This window comes from Anabrus simplex, chromosome 1, assembly GCF_040414725.1.
Source record: "Anabrus simplex isolate iqAnaSimp1 chromosome 1, ASM4041472v1, whole genome shotgun sequence".
Lineage (NCBI taxonomy): Eukaryota > Metazoa > Arthropoda > Insecta > Orthoptera > Tettigoniidae > Anabrus > Anabrus simplex.
The window spans coordinates 610,577,684-610,603,646 of NC_090265.1; the positions used below are offsets into that span (position 1 = coordinate 610,577,684).

Consider the following 25,963-nt stretch of genomic DNA (forward strand, 5'->3'; position numbering starts at 1 on the left):
GATTCGAGTATGTGTGAAAATATGTGGTTATGACTAATTTTCGTATGGTAAATTCACGTATGATTTTAGTTTTTCTCCATCACATACCATTTCTTCAGGATATAAATTGTATTATTTGTTATGAAAAAATGTTATTTGTTAGAGAATTCCTTCTCTGTTTGTGTTTCTGACATTGAGCGGTTTGTTGGACGTTGAACTTCAGTATGTTGGCAGAATATTTTTGGTCCTTAGAGACATCGATGAACATGAATACAAACGAAAATGACCAAAAATTTCGTTCTGAGTGTCTTCTTGAGTAAAATACATGTCTTTCCAAGGCTTCAAAATTATGTACTTTTCATAAATAATAAACCTCTGGTTTGTGAAAATGGTATGTAATGGAATATTTTTATTTTCAAATCCTCATTCCCCACATCCACGACAAGTGAAGTCCATTACTGTATTCAGAAGTCAGACAAAACGTTGTAAATTGTTGTACACTGTTATCTGAAATGCGTGAAGTCACTAATAAAAATAAAATATATGGGAACTTTTCTTTGAATTTTACAAGGTACCATTCTTAGTCTCACTTAGATAATGTTAGTCACTTAATGTCTCTGTGCTATAAAACCACATAAAATGAAGTAAAATAATTTTCTCTACAAAATTTGATATAATTTTAACCCCATGCAAAAAAGTCAATGATTTCTGTTATGCCAATGATTTTTACACCAAGGTAAATACTGGGGTTGTACCTTAATTAACCGCCTTTGCTGGCAGGACCTAGTGTTTACAGTGCACCATGTCTTCTGGTATACGCTAGAGCAATTTTGTTACTTTCGTAGATCTGTCTCTGTCTTATCCTTGGCTTTGACAATATGAAAGTGACTGAGGTATGAGCGATGCTAGTAATGCCAATCCTTATGCAGCCAGTCCCTGCTATGAATGGTGTGAAAATGTTGCTCATAGAGTCGGTTGGTGTATGCATTTCAGTGGGCTTGGCAGACTGATATGTAATAGCAACTCTGGCTCGGTGAGGAAAGCAACGGGAAACTACCTCACTCCTCATTTCCCTAGTACGCCTCTTCAGTGATGCCTAGGCCATCTACGACAGCTGATGGCAGAGCTGTTGAGGATCCCACCAGCGGAATCGCTGACGGACTGAACATACATACCTTAATTAAGGCCACGGCAGCTTCCTTCGCACTCCTAGCCCTTGCCTATCCCATCGTCACCATAAGTACTAACTGTGTCGGTGCGACGTTAAGAAAGAAACGACGTATCGTGACCTCTCCATGGTGTCTCTAAGAGTAATGGAATCTGATGAAATCTTGCAGAGTGTATAAAATATTTTACCTAAAATTCTGCAGTGCAGCAGGGGTACATAAGCTAATTAAATGTAACAAATCTTAGTAAATTAACAGTTCGGCAAGTGGTGTGTTCGTATATTAGTTTAAAACGGTTCTTATGTTAAACACGATAAGTAATATTCTTCTTTTTGTGTGTTTAAAGTTTTTATAATTGTTTACTATAATGTGGTGAAGTGTAAGGGAGGCCCATGAGTCTTAACTCTCCAATAATAAATAAATAAATAAATAAATAAATAAATAAATAAATAAATAAATAAATAAATAAATAAATAAATAAATACAACAAAATGAGAAGTAACGTATACCGAAATATTAAAAGCTGTTAACTAAACCCGATCGAAGCCAAGTACTTCGGCTGGCAATGGACAGAACGGCAAAGTACACGAGAGAATAGGAAAAGTCATACCGGGACCTTTTTTATAATTTGAAGGAACCTTTGCAGGTTGTTATGTATTGGTTCTTCACACGTGTTATGAAAAGGGACGAAAGTAATTTTAACCAATTGCTTTATCTATAGTTTTAGCATAACTCAAGAAACACTGCGTGTAGCTAATAGTTTAATATTTTCTCATCTCAGTTTCCTTCTTACTGTATTTTTTGTACTTTTATGTTATTCTTTTATGTGAGATTGTGGACAGGGTTGTGCGGGCACCGGTTTGCGGTACAGTCTACCTCCCATCGCAGTTTCAAGTAGTAGTTTTCATCAGCAGACGCTGACTTGGCAAAAACTTGCGGGGACAGTAAAAATAGTATGTGATCGAATGGAAAGATGACTGCCTTTCAGACCTTTTCCTGTTGCACAGAACAACACTGAAATATTCTCAGCCCGTATTGTAGACGAACTGTGCAGAAATCTCAGTAACGCTGAGTGACATTAATGTAATGTTGGACAGCCGCATCATGGAGTTGATATGAACAACACATGCGAAAAATTCATTCAGGTTTGATTCTATGAAACATGTTGTAATGACAGAAGGTGTTCAAAATTAAATTTAAAGTGAGGTTTGTCAGGAATGTTTCTTAACGAAGATAACCATTTTAAAAATATCAGCAAGAAACATTATTTTCCTATTTGTTTTATGTCACACCGACACAGAAAGGTTTTATGGTGATGATGGCATAGGACATGGCTATTGAGGGGGGGGGCAGGAAAGAAGTGACCGTGGCCTTAAGTAAGGAATAGACCCAGCATTTGCTTGGTGTGAAAAATGTGAAATAACGGAAAGTCGTCTTCAGGGCTGCCGGCAGTGGGGTTTAAGCCCGCTATTCCCCGAATGAATGGTGACATAAACAGCGTAAGCAACTCACTCGGTAAGAAACCATTTCAACCTCTCCCTTAGTCTCTCATCCTCCTTTGAATATTGTAATGCAATTTACGGTAGTATTTAAGTTCACACAATTGTAAAATTAATATCATCGTTGGGTCTCGAAGTACTGCTATGTGAGAATGTTGAGGAGAGAAGTACTGTCCCACAACACATGCATCACTTAGAACGAGAATTCATTGGTATAGTTCATGCAATACTGATCGTTAGATGACAGAACCTTTTTCGTCAGATTTCTAAGCCAAAATATTATCACATAGCGGTTTTCTTCAGGCGCAACGACGATATGCTGAGTTTTATAAAAGTGGACCATGCCATTTCGCGTGATTCCGGAACCCCCACCCCCCAAAAAAGTAAAGGCAAACAGACAGAAACAAAGTCAGTGGTCTCTCATACTTTATATGACATGGAAAGTTTATTTAGTCAAACAAAATATCATTTTTAATAATGTTCAGAGGAATTTATTTATATGGACAAATTTTTTGTTTAATAAACATGTGTTCACTTGTTGTAGTTGCTTTTTAATGCAATGCCTAATCATATAACAACATACGGATTTGAAAAATAAATAAAGGGTCATTTATCAGTGAGCATAATAATCACATTGATCTTGCAAATTATTTCGAGAAAATACACTTCTTTTTTATTTCCTAATAAAAATACAGGTACTGTAGACAGTTAAGCTAACTAGACAAACACGATATTACACAAAGACATAAAGAAAGTACAATTCGGTTCTATACATTGTACGGGTGACTTATATTGCAAATAGGCAACTTCCGTATTGTACACAACTCTCGAGTAATTAATATATTAGGCCTATTTAGTGTCTGAATATTGAAGATCGCTCGTCAAAACTTGGGATAAATATTTTTCTTGTTTCCTCGGTGGTAACATTTTACGCCGTTCTCTTTGAACAGACTGATTCTGAACACCGTAGTTGAATGATGAGGATTAACAAGTATAGTGTAGGTGGCGAAGTGTCTCAAATCCAGTAGAAGGGAAGATTCTTTGTTTGTCGAGGCGGGTAACCTTTGAATGCAGTATTGATGTGATCTGTGGAGTATTGGACTAGGTATGGGTTTCCAATTGCAGGCAGAGGATAACTACTGTCTCCCTGTGTACCAAATGCGGAAACACCAACGTCCTCACCAAAGCGATTTACTAAATCAGGCTGTCCTTGCCAGTGACTCTTTATCATATCAGCAGCTTTCTCAGCAATCATGATCACTGGCGCATTTGTGTTACCAGATATGTTAGCAGGAATGACAGAAGCATCTACTACTCGAAGATACTTCATTCCCTGCACACGAAGTTGAGGGTCAACAACGGCTTCTGGATCACCTATAGGTCCCATACGACAGCTACCAGCCTGATGGTTTACCTCTGGTCCAGAGAGGTGTGTTACTGCACACCTCCAGTATTCGTCGGAAGCGAATGGGATATTTTGGCATTCAGGGACAGGAGTTCTATCAAGTTCAAAACCATACTGGTTCTTCAGTACATTCGTCTCACCTAGTTTCACAGCTAAGTTAAATCCATCCACAATTACATCCATATCTCTAGGATCCGAAAAATAATTTGCATAGATCAGTGGAGGTTCTAGAGGATCTGAAGACTTCAGAGTTATGTATCCACGACTCCTTGGGTGTAGAACTACTGGCGAGAAATATACTCGGCGTTCTTGACTCTGTGAAGATGGATCTTGCAGTTCACCGACGGCTCCAGTCTTGGCGCAGTTAGCCAAAGATCCAGCAAAGAACATCTGCAAGTCAGGGTGGTTTCCTGAAGGATCAGCATACTTAGAGTTGAATTTTGCAGTAACCTGAGACAATCCAGTGCTTGCCATCGGCCCACGCCTGTATAGCATATAATCGACTACTGAAGTCCAGTCCAAGTCGAAAGTGTCAGACGTATTTTTCTGAATGAACGTCACAGGGTATGCAACATGATTGTTGAGGTTACGTCCTACACCCGGCAAGTCGTGCACAACGGGTATACCTACCCTTTCCAGCTCTTCTTTTGGTCCGATACCGGATAACATCAGCAGTTGTGGTGAGTTAATAGCACCTCCGGATACAATTACTTCCTTGCCAACCCGGACAAATTCTGTGCGGCCATTTCTCACGAATTCCACTCCGATGGCTGTTTTTGTATTGCTGTCAGTCAGGACTCTGGTAGCAGTCGTATTTATCAGAATATGCAGATTCCTTCTATCTCTGGCAGGGCGGAGGAATGCTCTTGAACTGCTCATACGGCTACCGTCCCTGTAAGGACAAAAAAGTTTAAAATCAGAAGGAGAAAATTTTACAGTAACTTTCTTTCCTTTCAGTGAACCAATTTTCTTTACTGTATAGGATGAGTCGAATCCACCGCACTTATCTCTAGATCCGTTAAATATAAATCTACATCCTGTTTTCATGTTCTTAAATGCTATTGTTTGCTTAGATAAGGTGAGGGATGCAGTGTGCACAGTGCACTGTATCTTATTGTGTGGTCTAGAATAAGTTTTGTTGCTTTCATTTTTCTGTCTTACCCTTATCCTTGGCTTTGAATATATGAAAGTGACTGAGGTATAAGTATTAATAATGTTTAACGTGTGGCATTTTCTTTAAGTGCCTGGATTGTCCGAGGACATATTCGACTTACCAGTTCTTTAGTTTCTTTTCCCGATACACCCCATGGGGGTGAGCTACATGTGCAACTATGTGAGGGTGTTGTCTGTGGGTGTAGATATAATTGTACGGGTGATTGATTGATTGATTTTGCATTTTATTTTTAAAATTTGTAAAACATTAAAGCACTAATGGAATACACGTCAGCACCACACACCATTCGGTTAGAAATTCTTATGGTCGCTTTGACTGCCGAGATTGAAAATTGTTCGCAAATGCAGTAGAGTGTGTCACATCATTGAGGAAGAACTTGTTCTGATTGCTCGAGAGATTATGCCTCTCCTCTTTGCCATAAACAGTAATAATAATAATAATAATAATAATAATAATAATAATAATAATAATAATAATAATAGCATGGCCTCAGCTACCGTGTGCAGACATTTCAATTTGACGCCATCTGGCTGTCTGCTTGTCAATTTCGACGTTTCGTTTTACTCTAGGCCCACTAGATGGCAGACCGAGTAAACCGGAACTCTCTTGGGCGTCTATGGTTGAGATTTAATGAATGTTGTCCGGTAAACACCAAATGTGTCACCAGAGATCTTTTACAAGCCGACATCGTACGACATGGGGTGTCGAATGGACTTTTTTCCGCCCTTCAAAAATCCGTCTACATCTGCCGGGTTTGAACCCGGCTATCTTGGGATCCGGAGGCCGACACTCTACCACTGATCCACAGAGGCAGCTATAATAAAGTGATATTTATATAAAACATTATATAACAAATATCAGAAGAAGAGGAAGAAGGTAATAAATAAGTTGCTAGACAGCCGAAGCTCGAATCTGCAAGGAAATGCCACGTTTACTTAGCTCATAAACATGTACTGTAAGCCTCACGGAAGAAAATAGCAGTGATGTCAGCGCTGAACAATAGATGTTTAGATTAAATAAATTAGTCACCTTGACATACGACGATGAATTAGCGGTGACGTCTCTAAACTCAGATTTTACGTTATCCATCAATTGAAAAGAACAAACAACACATTAAGCAGATATTCCGTTATCTTCTTCTCTACTTCTATAGCCAAGTGCTTATCCATACTGCAATGTTCATGATATCTTCGAAATTAAGCGACATGAGCAAAGAAAATGATATAAAAACTACTGTAACATAAAATCCCCGGTTCAATTCTCGATATTTACAAGTATGAAAAGTTACCTTTCTTTAGTCTGAGGTGTAAAAGAAGGCGGGAATTAACGATATCACTTACTCGACGAAACCAGGTCTCATAACTAGACGGAATATGAAGATCTATCCAAAATATGAAAATAGGTCAAATTCAAAATATAAAATAGGCCTATATATATATATATTGCTATTTGCTTTATGTCGCACCGACACAGATAGGTCTTATGGCGACGATAGGATAGGAAAGGCCTAGGAATTGGAAGGAAGCGGCCTGGTGTGAAAATGGGAAACCACGGAAAACCATCTTCAGGGCTGCCGACAGTGGGGTTCGAACCCACTATCTCCCGATTACTGGATACTGGCCGCACTTAAGCGACTGCAGCTATCGAGCTCGGTCCTACATATTTTAAAGCTAAACATATTTTCCCTAAACCGTTCAGAGTAGGTCCACATTATTATTTACACATAGGCCTCTCTATACATTAAATTGTATCTATATTTAATAATACGATACCAAATAATGCAATAAATCACAGTAATGATATGGTCCGTCGGTGTAATGAAACTGAGAAAACACAATAAATCACTCTGGCTGGACTTAACACACGTTACGAGACGTTACAAGTAGCCTTTCAATATTTTTCTGGCTACTCCTGAAAAGAGTGACTTGGTTTCTTCAGACACGTTTCCTGGAAAATATGTCATATCTGGAAAGCCCGGTGAAATGCTAATGGAAATATTGGCGGCGGGGATGGGGAATATTTAAAAGCAAAATATTGTAAACCTCACAGAACATGCATTAATATGAAGACGAAATTATCAAAGTGAACATTTTTACAAATCATGAAATATGAAAAATTCACGCAAAATGAATTCTACACGCTGAAAATAGTAAAAAAATCGTTGTTCCCATAGCGCTAGCAACCAAGGTATGGAATATGAAATTTCATATTTTTCCTGACTCGATTCATAACTACTAAGGGTAGGATGTTCTCTTTATGTGTATGTACAGTATACCAGTCTCATTTTTTACTAAGTTTTCCATTCATCCCGTCCCTTTAGCAATCCTTTGAAATACTTCATACATCATCGTTGCTTGTTTTCGCTTGGTCACTTCATACATTTTATTATTTTATTCTCTTCCGTATTCCTCGGTTTCGGTTTCCTTGCATTATCTATTTAACATCTGTACCCTTTTGACCTGCCAATTCTTCCTATTTTCACTCAATAAATCTTTGTACTCCTTCCTGTTCTTACAGAATTCTATCCTCAGTTCTTATGATGCCTCATTTATGTACGATTTTAGTGCCCATATCACTTCAGATATCTTTTACATTAGTATACAAACAGTTTCCATTTTCTGCCATCTATTACTATTCATCTTTTCACCATGCATATTTTATTATTATTATTATTATTATTATTATTATTATTATTATTATTAAACACATTTTCAATAGCTACATTCAAACTCTAAACGCCCCCGCCCAATTCAATATCCTCTAAAGTCATCTTTATATTTTACTAGTTGTTTCTGTATATTAATAATTGTTTTTCCTTAGATTTTTCTTCACCTCTCTGTCAGAATAACAACTATGAAAGGATATGCTGGCCCAGTGGTCTAATATGGAGGTAGTGTTCTTAACTTTGGAGCGGGAGGTGGCGACCACAGGGCTCTTAAATGAGTTCGCATTACGTCCACTGACTTATTTTAGTCTCCTCGCGTTTATCTTTCCTATTCGACCACCATGTGAACTCCTTGCCCTCTTCTGCAGTGTAGTGAAGGAACTGCGTTAAAGAGTTCGGGGAGGAATGATTATCTACCAATATATCTGTATATATCATCTTCTGCAAAGTGTGCGAAGTTAAATGTCCAACAGCACATCGACATTGCTAGATACAAACATATTGAGATAAGTGATGAATAAGAGGCAGGCCTATGCATTTTTTTCCCTATATTTTACTTTGTGCCCAAGGGACTGGCGGCGTATTCTTAATTCCGATAACTATTACTATTGGTTTGCAGAAGCAGGGATGTGGTAACTGACACCAATATATAAGACAGCAATATTAATTAAACTTATAATCGGTACTGGCCACAGTTTAATGACTGATCGTGAATTTATGATAGAGACTGTAGGAATTAAGTTAAAAGAACCAATAAGGAAGTAAAAATTGAAGTAGTGCAATAATATTTTATAATGAAAGAACTAGTGGCAACAATCATTCGTTAGAAGTACATATTTAAATATTTAGTTATTTTTAAGAGCATATTTGCCTAATCATGAACTTTTGGATCCAACAATCCATCACAAAAATGTACTTCGCATGGACAGTGGAGAATTTATACTTACTTGGACGTTGTCTGTGCTAAGGAGATGCCGGTGAGGACTGCACCATTCAGATCAGGGTTTCTTGGATAGCCAAGTTCTTCTCCGGCTTGTAAGATACCTTCGACCAGGTCAGGCTGATGTGGAAACCTCGAAACCGTGAGAGGTCCTCCTACACCATGAAAATCATGTCCCAGTTCGTCCACTTGAAGATTATCTTCTGATTTCTTGAAGTAAGGAAGGACATCCAGGTAACTCCACCCTTCATTGCCTGCCTCCGCCCAGAGGTCGTAGTCCCGTGGATTGCCACGCATATACACCATTCCATTGATTGTACTGCTGCCACCCAGCACCTGAAAAAAACATAGTACCAATTAAAACTTAAAACACGTAAGGGAGGAAGTACACTTTAATGACTCAATGGAACGCATTTATCAATTTATCCTTTATTTATTCATTCAATCGCTTGTATGGGTTGCCATTATGACAATACATACCATACAAGTCTTTCTGTTTGTTTTTACACATTGACATTACAAATTGACAGTAAGCTGTGAGCTTGCATCCGGGAGATAGTGGGTTCGAGCCTCACTGTCGGCAGCCCTGAAGATGGTTTTCCGTGGTTTCCCATTTTCCACCAGGCAAATGCTGGGGCTGTACCTTAATTTAAGGCCATGGCCGCTTCCTTTCCGTTTCTAGGCCACTCCTGTCCCATCGCCGCCATAAGACCTATCTGTGTTGGTGCAATGTAAAGAAAATTGTAAAAAAAAAAAAAGAATTGTAAAATACTATCCAAAGTAAGACGTTCCAAGCATTCTCACAAAGTCCCATTTGTTATAATTCTCGAGTTAGATGATAGTGTTTCTAGTACAAAAATCAAAGTTCTGAAAGAAAGCTGTTCTGGGTTCTCTTTTCAAAGGTACGTGAAACTCGACATTTTTCCTAGTTTTACATACGTTAGTCGCGTCGTCGCTTAGCAAGCTATCGAATTCAGATTGTCCACAAAGGTAGTTATAATTTCACTCAACTATGAATAATTTATGTTACGTAGTGTCCAGCCTTGAAATTAGTCTTTATAGGGCACATCAGTGCGGATAAGAACGAAACCATTAATTTTGTTGTTTGTAAAACGAAAACTGGACATTTATTATGAAGTCACACATTATGGCATATCGAAGTGCAAAATATCATCACAGAGAGATAGTATGGAAGTAAAATATAAGTGTTGCAAGTACAACATCTGAAAATAGCAGCGGAATAATAAATTGTGTTGTTTGTAAAAAGGAAAACTGTGATATTTATAATCAGGTCAGAAATGATGAGACGTCCAAGAGGAGAAAAATGTCACGAAGAGATAGTATGGCAGTAAAATATAAGTGTTACAAGTACAATATCCGACACCCTTCGATGTGTCACTTGCAACGTTGTCCGACTTGTTGGCTGAATGGTCAACATACTGGCCTTCGGTTCAGAGGGTCCCGGGTTCGATTCCCGGCCGGGTCGGGGAATTTTAACCTTCATTGGTTAATTCCGATGGCCCGGGGGCTGGGTGTTTGCGCTGTCCTCAACATCCCTACAACTCACACACTTCACATAACACTATCCTCCACCACAAGAACACGCAGTTACCTACACATGGCAGATGCCCCGCCCACCCTCATCGGAGGGTCTGCCTTACAAGGGCTGCATTCGGCTAACCACACGAAATTATTATTATTATGATGATGATGATTATTATTATTATTATTATTATTATTATTATTATTATTATTATTATTATTATACTTGCGACATTAAACTATCACAAGCACAACAAGCAAATATCTACTGGCAAACAGTGTTGTGGTGGACAGAGGGCAACAACTCTGGCACCAAGATTGAACCATCGCCGAAATTTTTAAAAGGAACTATCGAGCTAGGGTTCCATAAGTAATATACACAAGAAACTTTGGAATATCGAGGATGCAATAGAATAATAAAGTTACAGAACGTTATTTACTGTATCGCAGAGATAAGCTGCAAGGAAATATAAACTTTTAAAAACTCGAATGTTTTTCTTCCAATAAAAATAAATGTCGTATGGCTTTTAATGCGGGGATATCCCAGGAAGGGTTCGGCTCGCCAGGTGCAGGTCTTTCTATTTGACTCCTGTAGGCGACCTGCGCGTTGTGATGAGGATGAAATGATGATGAAGACAACACATACACCCAGCCCCCGTGCCATTGGAATTAACCAATTAAGGTTAAAATCCCCGACCCGGCCGGAAATCGAACCCGGGACCCTCTGAACCGAAGGCCAGTACGCTCACCGTTCAGCCAACGAGTCGGACTTTTTTCCAATATCTAACACAAATAAACAATAATAATGAAAAGGTTGCTATGTGTGATGTTTTTAATGGAAGTTTCGCCTTCTTCACTCTGCTTTATTACCTACCGTGTATGGCCTCCTATGTCATTGTTCAGGTCTCTTACATGTTGTGGTATGCTTGCGATCAGTACATTGACATTATTTTGAGGAAGAATGTTCCATTCCAATTGGGCTACTCTAATGAAGAATGAGAGTGTCTGTCGAGGCTTTGGACGATTACGAACAGCCGTTTAAAGCCTGTCCCATTCATGCTCAATGCAGTTTATATCCGGTGAGTTAGACAGCCACTTTATATGGTTGATACCTTCCACACTCATGAAATTTCTCACTGATACACCTCGATGATGGCAAGTTTCGTCGTCGACGAAAATGAATTCAGAACTATATTAATCCCTAAAGGGTTGTACAAATTGTCGAAGAACTACATCGGTATACCACTAGGAAGTTAACGTCCCTCGAATTAAGGTGAACGATACCTTGCATAATCCCAGCCCAAAACGTTACACCACCACCTCCAAATGAAGTAGGAGGAAGGGAAAAGGTAGGAAAGGGAAATGTAGAGTAGAGGATAGGAAAAGACAGGTGGAACAGGGTCATGGGAAGGAGAAAAGGGAGGAGGAAGTAGCTTCTGCAGCTATCAGGAAAGATAGGGCTGACCAGGAGGGGAGGGGATCAAATGAGGTGGGTAGGGTTGAGGCTCTGGTCATGAGGGATTCCATCGTTAGACACGTGGGGAAAGTGTGTGGAGGAAAGGGAACCAGGGTAGAATGTTATCCAGGAATTAGGTTGAGGCAGATGTTGAGGAAAGTAAAAGAGAGGGAGGAGGGGAAGGAGAAGGTGGTAGTGTTTCACGTTGGTACCAACAACGTAAGGCAAGCTGATATAAGTACCAACATAGTTGGAGATGTGTGGGATCTGGTAAATGCAGCACGGGTGAAGTTTAAGAAAGCGGAGATTGTTATTAGTGAAATACTGTGTAGGAGGGATACTGACTGGAGGGTGATTGGGGATTTAAATGAGACTATGGAGTGGGTATGTGGGAAAATGGGAGTGAAATTTCTAGATCCTAATGGGTGGGTAGGAGATAGGGATCTGCGCTCGGATGGCCTTCATTTAAACCGCAGTGGTACGTATAAGTTAGGAAATTTGTTTGGAAGGGTAATAGGGAGGTACATTCAGTGAAACGGGATGGCCTAGGGAGCGGTGATAAGGGAACAGGGAACTGGAAATCAAGTAGGGATGACATAAAATTGTTAGTGCTGAACTGTAGAAGTATTGTAAAGAAAGGAATAGAATTAAGTAATTTAATAGATATATATTTACCAGATATTGTAATAGGAGTTGAATCATGGCTGAGAAATGATATAATGGATGCAAAAATTTTCTCACGGCACTGGAGTGTGTATCGTAGAGACAGGATAGGAAAGGTGGGAGGGGGAGTTTTCATTCTGGTGAAAGAAGAATTTGTAAGCTACGAAAAAGTTAAAGATGAGATACATGAAATTCTAGGTGTAAGGCTCATTTCTAAAGATAATAGGCAACTTGATATATTTGGAGTGTACAGATCGGGAAAGGGTAGCACTGATGCGGATTCGGAATTATTTGATAGGATAGTCAGCTATGTGGGAAACGACATGGAAAGAAATGTGATTGTAGCGGGAGATCTGAATTTGCCAGATGTAAATTGGGAAGGAAATGCGAACGACAGGAAGCATGACCAACAAATGGCAAATAAGTTAATATGGGAAGGACAGCTGATTCAGAAAGTGATGGAACCAACCAAAGGGAAAAATATCCTGGATGTGGTGCTGATAAAACCAGATGAGCTCTATAGGGAAACTGAAGTAATAGATGGTATTAGTGATCATGAAGCTGTTTTTGTGGTAGTTAAAAATAAATGCGATAGAAAGGTCTTAAAAGTAGGACTGTTAGGCAGTACCATATGGCTGATAAAGCAGGTATGAGGCAGTTTCTAAAAAGTAACTATGATCGGTGGAAAACGGTAAATAAAAATGTAAACAGACTCTGGGATGGGTTTAAAGAAATTGTTGAGGAATGCGAAAACAGGTTTGTACCTTTAAGGGTGGTAAGGAATGGTAAAGACGCACCTTATTATAATAGAGAAATAAAAAGACTAAGAAGGAGGTGCAGACTGGAAAGAAATAGAGTTAGCAATGGCTGTGGAAGTAAGGATAAATTGAAGGAACTTACTAGAAAATTGAATATAGCAAAGAAGGCAGCTAAGGATAACATGATGGCAAGCATAATTGGCAGTCATACAAATTTTAGTGAAAAATGGAAGGGTATGTATAGGTATTTTAAGACAGAAACAGGTTCCAAGAAGGACATTCCAGGAATAATTAATGAACAAGGGGAGTGTGTATGTGAGGATCTTCAAAAGGCAGAAGTATTCAGTCAGCAGTATGTAAAGATTGTTGGTTACAAGGATAATGTCGAGATAGAGGAAGAGACTAAGGCCAAAGAAGTAATAAAATTTACATATGATAACAATGACATTTACAATAAGATACAAAAGTTGAAAACTAGAAAAGCGGCTGGAATTGATCAGATTTCTGGGGATATACTAAAGACAATGGGTTGGAATGTAGTACCATATCTGAAGTACTTATTTGATTATTGTTTGGTCGAAGGAGCTATACCAGATGAATGGAGAGTTGCTATAGTAGCCCCTGTGTATAAAGGAAAGGGTGATAGACATAAAGCTGAAAATTACAGGCCAGTAAGTTTGACATGCATTGTATGTAAGCTTTGGGAAGGCATTCTTTCTGATTATATTAGACATGTTTGTGAAATTAATAACTGGTTCGATAGAAGGCAATTCGGTTTTAGGAAAGGTTATTCCAGTGAAGCTCAACTTGTAGGATTCCAGCAAGATATAGCAGATATCCTGGATTCAGGAGGTCAAGTGGACTGTATCGCGATTGACATGTCTAAAGCATTTGATGGGGTGGATCATGGGAGACTACTGGCAAAAATGAGTGCAATTGGACTAGACAAAAGAGTGACTGAATGGGTTGCTATATTTCTAGAAAATAGATCTCAGAGAGTTAGAGTAGGTGAAGCTTTGTCTGACCCTGTAATAGTTGAGAGGGGAGTTCCTCAGGGCAGTGTTATCGGACCTTTATGTTTTCTTATATATATAAATGATATGAGTAAAGGAGTGGAATCGGAGGTAAGGCTTTTTGCGGATGATGTTATTCTCTATAGAGTGATAAATAAGTTACAAGATTGTGAGCAATTGCAACGTGACCTAGAAAATGTTGTGAGATGGACAGCAGGCAATGGTATGTTGATAAACGGGGCTAAAAGTCAGGTTGTGAGTTTCACAAATAGGAAAAGTCCTCTCAGTTTTAATTACTGCGTTGATGGGGTGAAAGTTCCATTTGGGGATCATTGTAAGTATCTAGGTGTTAATATAAGGAAAGATCTTCACTGGGGTAAGCACATAAATGGGATTGTAAATAAAGGGTACCGATCTCTACACATGGTTATGAGGGTGTTTAGGGGTTGTAGTAAGGATGTAAAGGAGAGTGCATATAAGTCTCTGGTAAGACCCCAACTAGAGTATGGTTCCAGTGTATGGGACCCTCACCAGGATTACCTGATTCAAGAACTGGAAAAAATCCCCCAAAAAAAGCAGCTCGATTTGTTCTGGGTGATTTCCGACAAAAGAGTAGCGTTACAAAAATGTTGCAATGTTTGGGTTGGGAAGAATTGAGAGAAAGAAGAAGAGCTGCTCGACTAAGTGGTATGTTCCGAGCTGTCAGCGGGGAGATGGCGTGGAATGACATTAGTAGACGAATAGGTTTGAATGGCGTTTATAAAAGTAGAAAAGATCACGATATGAAGATAAAGTTGGAATTCAAGAGGACAAACTGGGGCAAATATTCATTTATAGGAAGGGGAGTTAGGGATTGGAATAACTTACCAAGGGAGATGTTCAATAAATTTCCAATTTCTTTGAAATCATTTCGGAAAAGGCTAGGAAAGCAACAGATAGGGAATCTGCCACCTGGGCGACTGCCCTAAATGCAGATCAGTATTGATATTGATTGATTGATATTGAATGAATGAACCTCTTGAACGTGCTGGTACTCTCCACCGCGTCCTTTATGCCTCCACGCTCTTTGTCGTCGTGCCCCTGGCCTAAGTGATATCCGCGGTTTGTCTGCAAACATGACCAACCCCCCAATTAGTATGCTGGCTGGCCCACTTCTCCCCTCAACACGATGGCGATTCTCTAATGGAATACGCCGAATCGTTCGAAATTACCTTAACTGTGTACAATGCATCCAATTGCGTACAGTTTGTGTAGATAAACGGACCCCATTACTCTCAAAAAGTCGTCTCGTAATTGTTGAGCAATCGAAGTTGGTCCCCTCTAAGCTGTTTCGCGGATATACCAATCTTGACGTGGCATTGTCACCCTCGGTCGACTTTCCGTTGGTCTGTCAGTCACACCATTGTTCTCATGGTACGTTTTCCACGCTTTCGATATTGCATTTTTTGGCAACCTCTACTATGCATGACACTGTTGCTGAATCAATACCACAATTCTGGCTCGGTCGAACTTGGAAATACACATGGCACATGAAACGCAAACACCAGGTGAAGCTCGTACTGCACTCTATACCCTACTGCCAGTCTTCATTTGAAATGGCAACTGAGTTAGAGATAGCTGCCGTTTTGGTGAAATGACACGGCAGTCAGCTAAACGAATGGAACAGTAGGCGCAGCACATGACCACGATATTGTCATGCATCATACTGGCCGTGAGGGTAACAGATGAGCACAGAATCTGTAAGATATGAAATCTCAGTGGATTTGATTTCAGCCAGGTTTTCGATGCCGGACTTGTGGACTATTCCATCTCCTAAGTCACTCAGACAGTGGGATTTCCACGAGCCACCGTGTGCCACGAGTAGGTAGATTAGGCTGATGACACACGGAGCGGTTTTTGCCGAGTCGGCAGCCGCGTCGGCCGCCGCCTGTGATTGATACACAGAGCGGTTTTTGCCGACTGTGACGAAACCACTGCCTGCTCGAACTGCATCTAAAATGACTGCTTATAAGCAGTCATCGGGTGCGTATCGAGCAGGCAGTGGACAAAACACATTAGTGAGCGTGACGTTAGGTGAGGAAGCTAGCTAAAATTACCGAAAAATAAAGGATTGTTCTTATTCTTATTCCAAAAGTCTACTTACTCTATATGTCCTTTTACGTGTATATTATTGAATTTCAAAGATACTTCATGATATCTAATACAAGAATACCTACCAATGATGCAATCGCCGCGTAAATTCAGCCACGCCCGACTAGAGCGAAGCATCAAGTCGGCCGTGATTCAGCTGAATGTATTAAATCTATGGCGCTAGAGCGCGCACAAAGTCTTCAAAACGCTCGTTGCACCGCCAGCTACACGACAGGCCGAGTCGGCAAATCTGCCGCCTGTCGGCGAGCACCGCTCTGTCTGTTTCATCCCATCTGATACAATAGAAACATGCGCCGACTCGGCTGCCGATTCGGCGAAAACCGCTCCGTGTGTCATCAGCCTTAGAGAAAATCCACTTCTGCCAGGGTCAGCTACAGTTGTGTACAACGTGTTGATAACAGGATAGCTCGAACAATAACGAAGTGTGAGCAGCCGTACCATCCAGAACCATCTCCTCCTACAGGCACCATCCCACTACGGCACCTCTGCTTACTGCTCACACAAGGTACAAACACTGACGTGAGCAGAGGAACACTGCCACTGGACTCTCAAAGTATGGTAAAAGGTCGCTTGTACAGATGATTCGATTAACAGTTGGTACACGCCGATGGCTGGGTATGAGTTCATCACCAAGTAGACCTACATGAGGCAATGGATAATTGTTGCCAGTAGGATACAGTTCAGGCTGCTGCTGGTGATGGTGGTAGCTTTCTCGTACGGAGAATCTTTACATGGCATACAATGGGAGACCTACAGTAGTACATCTACCACTGTCCCTCACCATTAAAGGGTACAGAAACCTGCTGTTAAATCATGCTCTCCCATTTGTTCGCCTCCAATAGCCTGTAGGAGTTGTTTACGGTACCTACAGCAAGACAACAGACCAGCCCACCACTCCTGAATTGTGGGTTGATGAACAGCCCACGGATAATGGGAGGTTTACCTGTTCCCTACAGTCACCGAAACCATCTGGGATGCAGTTGAAAGGGATGTGCATGTTCTGAATTCCATTCAGATCGATCTCCGTGCATTGTAGAAGGTTGTACAGCTGTCATAGATTAACATATCTCTCCAACGTTTCCGGTGTGTAGTGCAGTCCATGCCACGCCGCATCACCACCGGCAAGAGGTGAACTCGGGTGCTACACGCTACTAGCCAGGTATCTCTAATGTAGTTGCTCATCAGTGTATTTTACGTAACTACACTAAATGTATTGACTTATTAACTTGTGTGTGTGTATGTATGAACGTACGTTTTGTAAAGTATTTCTGATGTGTGTGGCATTCGTGTTTTTACTGGTGGGTAATGGTAATTGATAGAGTTTAGAACTGAGAAGAAACTGGTCATAGCCAACATTTAAAGCACCATTGCGGTATTCACCTGGATTTGGAGAGTGTGTTGGGGTGGGGGAGGAAACCAAGGCCACAAGGATCGTTTAGGTCACAATGTGTATGGAGGTAATTATCCAAGAGGCTCATGAAGACTATGAAGGCGCCTCCTCCGAAGGTGTTCGCCAAGGATGGCCCTATGTACGGAGTTGGGCAGTTGCATGATACAGGTGCACAGGTGCTTACAACAAATTTCTGTGTGGGTTTCGTTCACGCCAAGAAAATTCTGGAATAGTAACATGGTGAAATTCTTTTCTGCCTAATGCCTGTTGTTCACCACCAGTTTTTTTAATTCAATACTTCACAAGAAAAGGTGTCAAATATTGTCAAAGATTGTTCAACATTGCTGAAGGTATGACAAGATTTGAAAAGATTTGGTAAAGTTTGATAGCATTTTGCTTTTACATGGAGGAAAAGCAAACATCAGTTGTGATATGGACGGGGAACCTCCAGTTGTACATGGAATCGAAACCAATTTTTTATTACAAAATTGCATACACACTTTCCGGGATTATTGCTGATTATTGGGTCCAGGATGTGATAGGTGTCTTAGTACTTGAAATAAGGTGTAACCATTATTTTCTTCGAGTGAGTATGGAAAACGTTTAAGGAAAAACAAACCGCAATTTAGCTTCGATCAATGCTAATACTCTTCCAACTTAAAATTATGACATAAATATCAGAGATGTTCACTTTCATATCTGATATCTTGAGAGTGATTATTATTAGGTCAGATACTTCTTGAAAAAGAGAAGAATAGCGTATGAAGTACCGTACCTTTCCCCGAACCCACTGGCAGCGTTTGTCAGGCGAGCTCTGACATGCACGCTGCTCTGGTTCGGTTTTGTAGTTCCAGTCAATCTCAGTGCCCTGGTAGCTAATCACCATAGATGGCACCACTGCCCCCGGAGGTTCATCTCCGCCAGCCTCCAGCAGCAGCACGTTCCAAGCTGGCACCTCAGAAAGTCGACTAGCCATCACTGCTCCGGCCGAACCTGCACCGATCACCACGAAGTCGTACACCCTCTCAGGTACTTGGCGAGGCGCTACACGGCCACAAGGGTCGTTCAGGTCACATTGTGTACGGAGGTAATTATCCAAGAGGCTCATGAAGACTATGAAGGCGCCTCCTCCGCAGGTGTTCGCCAAGGATGGCCCTATGTACGGAGCCGGGCAGTTGCATGTTACAGGTGCACAGGTGCTTAGCTGAAACAAAACAGAAATTATGTAATTTAATTTTCGTACTCCGCTTAGTCTATTACATACGAAGAATTATTTCGAATTTACCTTAACAAGTGAACCGGTAATGTTAAATATTCAAGTTATTTCTTCCTATTATGCTTCTCCGCAGCGTTTATACCGCGTAATTGCATAGTCTGCTTTTCTGCACTACACTCTCCATCGTTTCAGATCCTTGGTGTCAACTGGAGTAATGCCCACCGAGCACATGTCCTCCCGTATTGCGTCAAGCCATCTCTTCCTTGGCCGTCCCCGTGGTCGACGGCCCTCGGTGTTCAAATCTAGTGCCACCTTCGCAATTGAGGTACTACTGATGCGCAGTACTATACCATCTTAGACGTGTCTCTCAGCACTCCAAATGCCGCTCTGACATTCTGGTTCCTTACGTGGTCCATTATACTGAGTCCCAGAAGCCATCGAAGATTCTTCATTTCCATGACATGTCTTTTGGGACTGCCCAGCACTCCATCCCGTATAGTGCTACAGGACGAACGACCGTTCTATAAATCTTTGATTTTAAGTACAACGGTACCTTCCGGTCGAAAAGGACTCCCGTAACATAGCGCCACGTCATCTAGGCTTCATTTACTCTATTCCTTGTATCCGGCAGTGTATCATAGTATGAAACAATGACTGATCCCAAATATGCAAACCGATTTGTTTTAGGAAAATCAACACGGTCATGTTGATGGACCCATTTCCTTATTCTCCACACTCGAAGTATTCCGTTTTCCTGACGTTAAGTCTCAGTCCGTATTTATCCAAGTGACTTTTCCAGTGTTGGACTAGCTGTTGTAGTTCTTGCCCAGATTCGCAGGAGACCATGATATCATCAGCATAAACCAGAGTCCAAAGAAGTGGTGTCTGAAACTCTGCAGTGATGATGTCCAGGCATAGGATGAATAAAAGCGGAGATAAAGCCGAACCGTGGTGCACGCCGAGATAGATATTAAACGGTGCAGCACATCGGACGTAGCTTGTGACATTACAATACAGGGCCTTTCAAACGCCCAAAATCTCACGCGTCAAATTGAGGCCCAGAGTTCCTGTGCAAAGTACATCGGTCCCACTCAGCTCGGCTCGCACCAACGCTTCGTCTCTGGGCATCTCGGCTAAGCTCGACTCAACTCGGCTCGGATTTGGAGCGCTACGGAGCAAGTGAAGAAGAGGGAGACAGGGGGAGCGAGCGAGACAGACGTAGGGAAAGAGAGAAACAGCGCTATTGCTCCAAATCGAGGAGTGGGGGTCTGCACTCTGGTCAACCAAGCGAAGTCGTCTTTTGCACCGTGCACAGTGCATGCCTGAGAGGCCCTGTTCCAATATAAGAGCTGGATCCATCGAACATATCTACGTAGGTGTCTACGTGGTCCTAATTAGTGTATTATTATATTCATGACATGAAGGAATCAACGTGCCGTTAACCAACATTTCAATGTAAGCTTAATACTCTATAGGTATTGATAGTGATGTTTTTTAATTCATAAACAAAGATCTTGAAACTTGTAAACTGTAGAATATATTTTTGTAAAAGTCTAACTAGTGCTCTACGCACTCTGGAGCATGAAATGCTAAATCCGTATCATATACCTCTCTCCATCAAGAACATGGAAACAACATCCAGAATGGTGGCAATTTTTGCGAATAGATATTGCGACATGATACACCGGATTTCTCGTATATATTGTTTCATGATAAAGCAGTATTTACAAATTATGATCAAGACAGCCTTAGAAGTATCCAGTATTGATCAGTAAACACTTCAAGTCAGCCTCTATGGTGTAGTTGTTAGTGTGATTAGCTGCCACCCTCGAAGGCCCGGGTTAGATTCCCGGCTGTGCCACGAAATTTTAAAAGTGGTACGATGACTGGAACTGGGTCTGCTCAGCCTGGGAGGTCAAGTGGGCAGAGGGAGTTCGATTCCCACCCCAGCCATCCTCGAAGATTTCCGTGGTTTCCCATTTTTTCTCCATGTAAATGCCGGGATGGTACCTAACTTAAGACCATGGCAGTTTCCTTCCCTCTTCCTTGTCTATCCCTTCCAATCTTCCCATCCCCCACAAGGCCCCTGTTCAGTATAGCAGGTGAGGCCGCCTGGACGAGGTACTGATTCTTCTGCCCAACTGTATCCCCTAACAAATGTCTCACGTTCCAGGACACTGCCCTTGAGGTGGTAGAGGTGGAATCTCTAGCTGAGTCCGAGGGAAAAACCAACCCGGGATGGTAAACAGAAAAAATAAAGAACTACTCTCCTTTGGCTTCACCAAGTGGAATGTCGATGTTCATGATTTTCCATTTCAGTTCCAGCGAAAAGATCAGATGTAAACAAACATAGAGGATTGGATCGCTTCCTTCACGGCCCTACACCCAGTTCGTTATCAACACACACTACAGTACTGATATTATATGTACCCAGACTATTACACAGAAAGTTCACGCTCAATTAGTACACGGAGCTGATAATCAAGGGATAACGATAAATATTGGTTTAAGGAGAAGATGATGTAGTAGTAGTAGTAGTAGTAGTAGTAGTAGTAGTAGTAGTAGTAGTAGTAGTAGGGACCACTTCCTCTTAACTCTAATCAGAAATGAAATAAGTCGTACCACCAAATCCACCGCGACGAGGCTTGCGTATATGAACACCTTCAAATTCCACCGGACTGAGTCAGGATCGAACCTGCTAACATAGGCTCAATAAGTCAGCTTATACCGCCTGAACCACTTGTAAGCATGCAGTGGTGACCCCGGAGATCGAGCTGCATCTATCATCGGATCCTCTTACTTGGGACAGGCTACATTCCTTCTTATCCGAATTGTTTTGGTCAATACTTATTATCTTCCGAACCAGATGACATTACATTACGAAGGGTTAGCGAGTGTTTGCTTTTCACTCTCTTCCTGGTATCTGACTCGTTGGATGAATGGTCAGCGTACTAGCCTTCGGTTCAGAGGGGTCCCGGGTTCGATTCCCGGCCGGGTCGGGGATTTTAACCTTCATTCCAATGACTCGGAGCCTGGGTATTTGTGCTGTCCCCGACATCCCTGCAACTCACATACCACACATAACACTATCCTTCTCCACAATAACACGCAGTTACCTACACATGGCAGATGCCGCCCACCCTCATCGGAGGGTCTGTCTTACAAGGGCTGCACTCTGCTAGAAATAGCCACACGAAATTATTATTACTCTCTTCCTGGTGCCTTTCTTCCTTATCTTAATTTCTTGAAGGATATGACCTCTTTATTCCATACTTATTGTTAATAACAATTATTTCGAGTGGCTATTGCTAGACTGGGGCAGCTCTTGTATAGCAGATCATCCGACAAAGGTGGACGGTACCTACCGTAAAAATATTGTTTGCTAATGTGATAAAGGATAGTGCAATGTGTGGTGTGTGAGTTGCAGGGATATTAGAGACAGCACAAACACCATTCCCCGAGCCAAGGGAATTAACAATTTAATATTAAAATCCCCCACATTGCCGGAAATCAAAGCCGGAGCTCTCTGGACCGAAAGCCACAATGTTGACCATTCAGCCGAGGAGCTGTATTATTTAATGTTAAGGCATGCCAATAATATACGATAATCACCACCACGACCAGTTTCATCATGTTTCTGTGGGTGCTTTAGTCCTTTCAAAATAGAGGGAGTAAGAATTCTTACTTCTCTGAAGCTAGTGTAGAAATGCGGCACAGCGTGATTTTGAATGAGGTCATGGGCAAGTTACGTATATATTTCTGGGTTCCAATTTAATGAACAGACCTTGGGTCAAACTATTGCAACACCATTCGTTATCTGAAACGAATATAACGCCGATAGGGAATTGATCCACTGAGTATGTGTTTTTGGCACATAGATTGTGTACATAATGACAAATTATTTTCTAGTGCAGATTCATTTTAAGAATAAACTCAGCCGTAATTTGCCCATTTAGTACAGTAAAACGGAACGCGGAATTTTACGAGCAGGCAGCCCATTTGCGGTCAAATTTAAATGCCTGCACACGATAGGTGAATCCACATTATTATTATTATTATTATTATTATTATTATTATTATTATTATTATTATTATTATTATTATTATTATTATTATTATTATTATATCCGGCTCCATGGCTGAATGTTTAGCGTGTTGTCCTTTGGTAAAAGGGGTCCCGGGTTCGATTTCCGACCGGGCCAGGAATTTTAACCTTCAATGGTAAATTCCGATGACTTGGGGAATGGGTATGTGTGTGCAGTCTTCAGCATTAAAATTCATCATAGGTAGGACTCCATCCTCACAGACGTGCAGGTCGCCTATAAGGCGTCAGCTTGAAAGACCTGCACCAGGCGTCTCCGGAGGCCAAACACCATTAAATTATTATTATTATTATTATTATTATTATTATTATTATTATTATTATTATTATTATTATTATTATTATTATTATTATTATTATTATTATTTCACTGTTTGCATCCTAGATATTTAGGGGTCTCTTCGGACCGAACACGTACACATAAGGAGCAGTGCCTTAAAATGAAGCAGATCTCTTCGAGGAACTGCCTCCTCCGTACACTAGCAGAGACTAACTCGGGCACCCATCCCCAAACGTTAAGAACAACAGCATTGGCTTTATGCTATTCAGCAGGAGAATATGCCTGTCCTATTTTCATGGTTCATATTTTGTACTTCTGACACGAATAAATAAATAAATAAATAAATAAATAAATAAATAAATAAATAAATAAATAAATAAATAAATAAATAAATAAATAAATACTTAGTTTAGAAGGAGGCGAATGTGGAAGTGGAAGAGAGTACAACTTCAAGGGCGGATGTAAACACAAGTTTACTTGCCCAGTTCTGTTCTAGATTTGGTGATGACTTTGCATTTTAAAATCCGGACAAGTGGCCGCGCGGTTTGAGTCACGTAGCTATCAGCTTGCATTCGGGAGATAGTGGGTCCGAATTCCACTGTCGGCAGCCCTGAAGATGGGTTCCTGTGGTTTCCCATTTTCACACCAGGCAAATGCTGGGGCTATACCTTAAATAAGGCGACGGCCGCTTCTTCCCACTCCTAGACCTTTCCTATCCCATCGTCGCCATAAGACCTTGGCCCTATCTGTGTCGGTGTGACATAAAACAAATTGTAAATTGCGCAGTATAAAAACTGCTGCTACTATTGAACTTTATTATTATTACTATTATTATTATTATTATTATTATTATTATTATTATTATTATTATTATTAGGACGATTATTTTAATGGTAAGCCGCTTAAAATACCAATCATCGTCGGCAACATCATCCAAATTAATATCTCACATTGTGCACCGTCAATTTATTGTCTTACCTAGGAGATTTGCGGTGATGTCTGAAAGGCGCACTGGCATCCAAGGTCTTTGAAATGTGTGGCAATCCAACTGACGAGCCCACTGTCACATTGAGGCAAAACGCTGATTATTTCACGATTGAAAAATTTACATAGACATCATAGTGTCCAGTTCCTTGGATAGAAGGTCATTCTCTCGACTTCGGTTGATAGGGTTACTACCAGGTTCGATTCCTGGCCGGGTAGGGAATTTTAATCGCCTGGTTAATTCCTATGACTTGCAGACTGTGTGTTTGTGTCCGTCTCCATTCACACCTTTTCATATACAAACCACACACCACACCACCAACCATGAAAAAACAAACGTTCCTCTCCGAGTACACCTAATGATCATTAATATATCTTTCACTGCAAATCAAGGCGACCAAGGCCTACGATAATGATCAATATGATGTCACCCGACGGTACACTTTCTATTTCAGCACACTCTGTTTTATACAAATCCACAGCCACAGCATGTTTGACGACCAAGGCCTACGGTAATGACTAACGTGATGTCACTTCCGTCACACATTTTGTCGCGTTACGTTACACACTATTCCGGATGACCCCAAGCCATTAGACATATTCATGTCAAAAGGCCTAAAGAGATTGATGTTTTTATCATTTGTAAATGATGAAATTAAACTATGGTTTCCTTCCGGAAACGTACTTTTTAAAATAAAAACCATAAATAGGCATTTATACAAGTGGAGGTACATACTTCCACTAAGGTCGTAATACTTAAAGAAGCATTCTGACAGTTCTTAGGGGGAGGTCTGACTACTGCCTGTCTGGTAGGGGAGAAGGGAGTAGGAGGTATGGTTGCCATGGAAACGGGGCCGGGTCCATTGCGTTTGCCATGGAGATAAGCCTGCTGGTCGGCTCGTGTTGCTTGGAGTTGTCAAACCTCTCACTTCTGAGTTACGAACAACAGAACACAGCGTTCTGAAGGAACGAACAAGTGAGCAAAAAACGAGGGGAAAGAGAAAGGAATGAGGAATGTGGCAACACCGTGCAATGGCATGTGCAATGCTCCTCCCTTCATCTCTATCTGTCAGAATGCTTCTTTAATATTACGGGTATAGTGCTCCGTCACTGCGTTGTACTACATAGGAGACTTACAGTGGTGTCTCAAGGGATCCAGAAAGCGCGCTGAATTCGGGTAATTAAAGGGGGCATGAACACAGGCATGTAAATGAGGAAAAACTATTAATGCAAACATTCCTCTATAACAAAAATATTCACAAAGAGGAAAAATAAGTAGAACAATAATGGAGCTTGTTTCAGAAATACATTTTTGAACGAGTCTCATGTACGGAGTTTTCAAAAATATTCACGCGTAAACGGAAAAATAGAATGATTCATAAATAAATATTTTCGAGGAATGTTTTATATACGAAGCTATAAAAAATAATCACAAGTAAGAAAAGTAGAACTTGCTTAAATAAATTTTCTAAATAAATGTACTATTACTGCACAGTTACGAAATGTGAAAAGCTCTACCACCTGATGTACCGCCTGAACAATCTCTATTGGGAAATGTTCTCTGAAGGAATGCCCGCTTT

The 25,963-nt window shown here is 40.8% G+C and overlaps 1 protein-coding gene across 1 annotated transcript in view; it reads right to left on the minus strand.

Annotated features, from left to right (window-relative positions):
* Positions 1-3,066: 3,066 nt before the first annotated feature.
* The window catches only part of LOC136857203 (glucose dehydrogenase [FAD, quinone]), a 67,699-nt gene continuing 44,802 nt past the window's right edge, over positions 3,067-25,963 (minus strand). Inside the window, exons 2-4 of the mRNA XM_067135666.2 lie at positions 18,577-19,005; positions 8,836-9,164; positions 3,067-4,941 (exon numbers count right to left, since the gene is read on the minus strand). Of these exons, the coding sequence (XP_066991767.2) occupies positions 3,660-4,941; positions 8,836-9,164; positions 18,577-19,005 (2,040 nt within the window). The 3' untranslated portion in view covers positions 3,067-3,659. The remainder of the gene's footprint in view (positions 4,942-8,835; positions 9,165-18,576; positions 19,006-25,963) is intronic.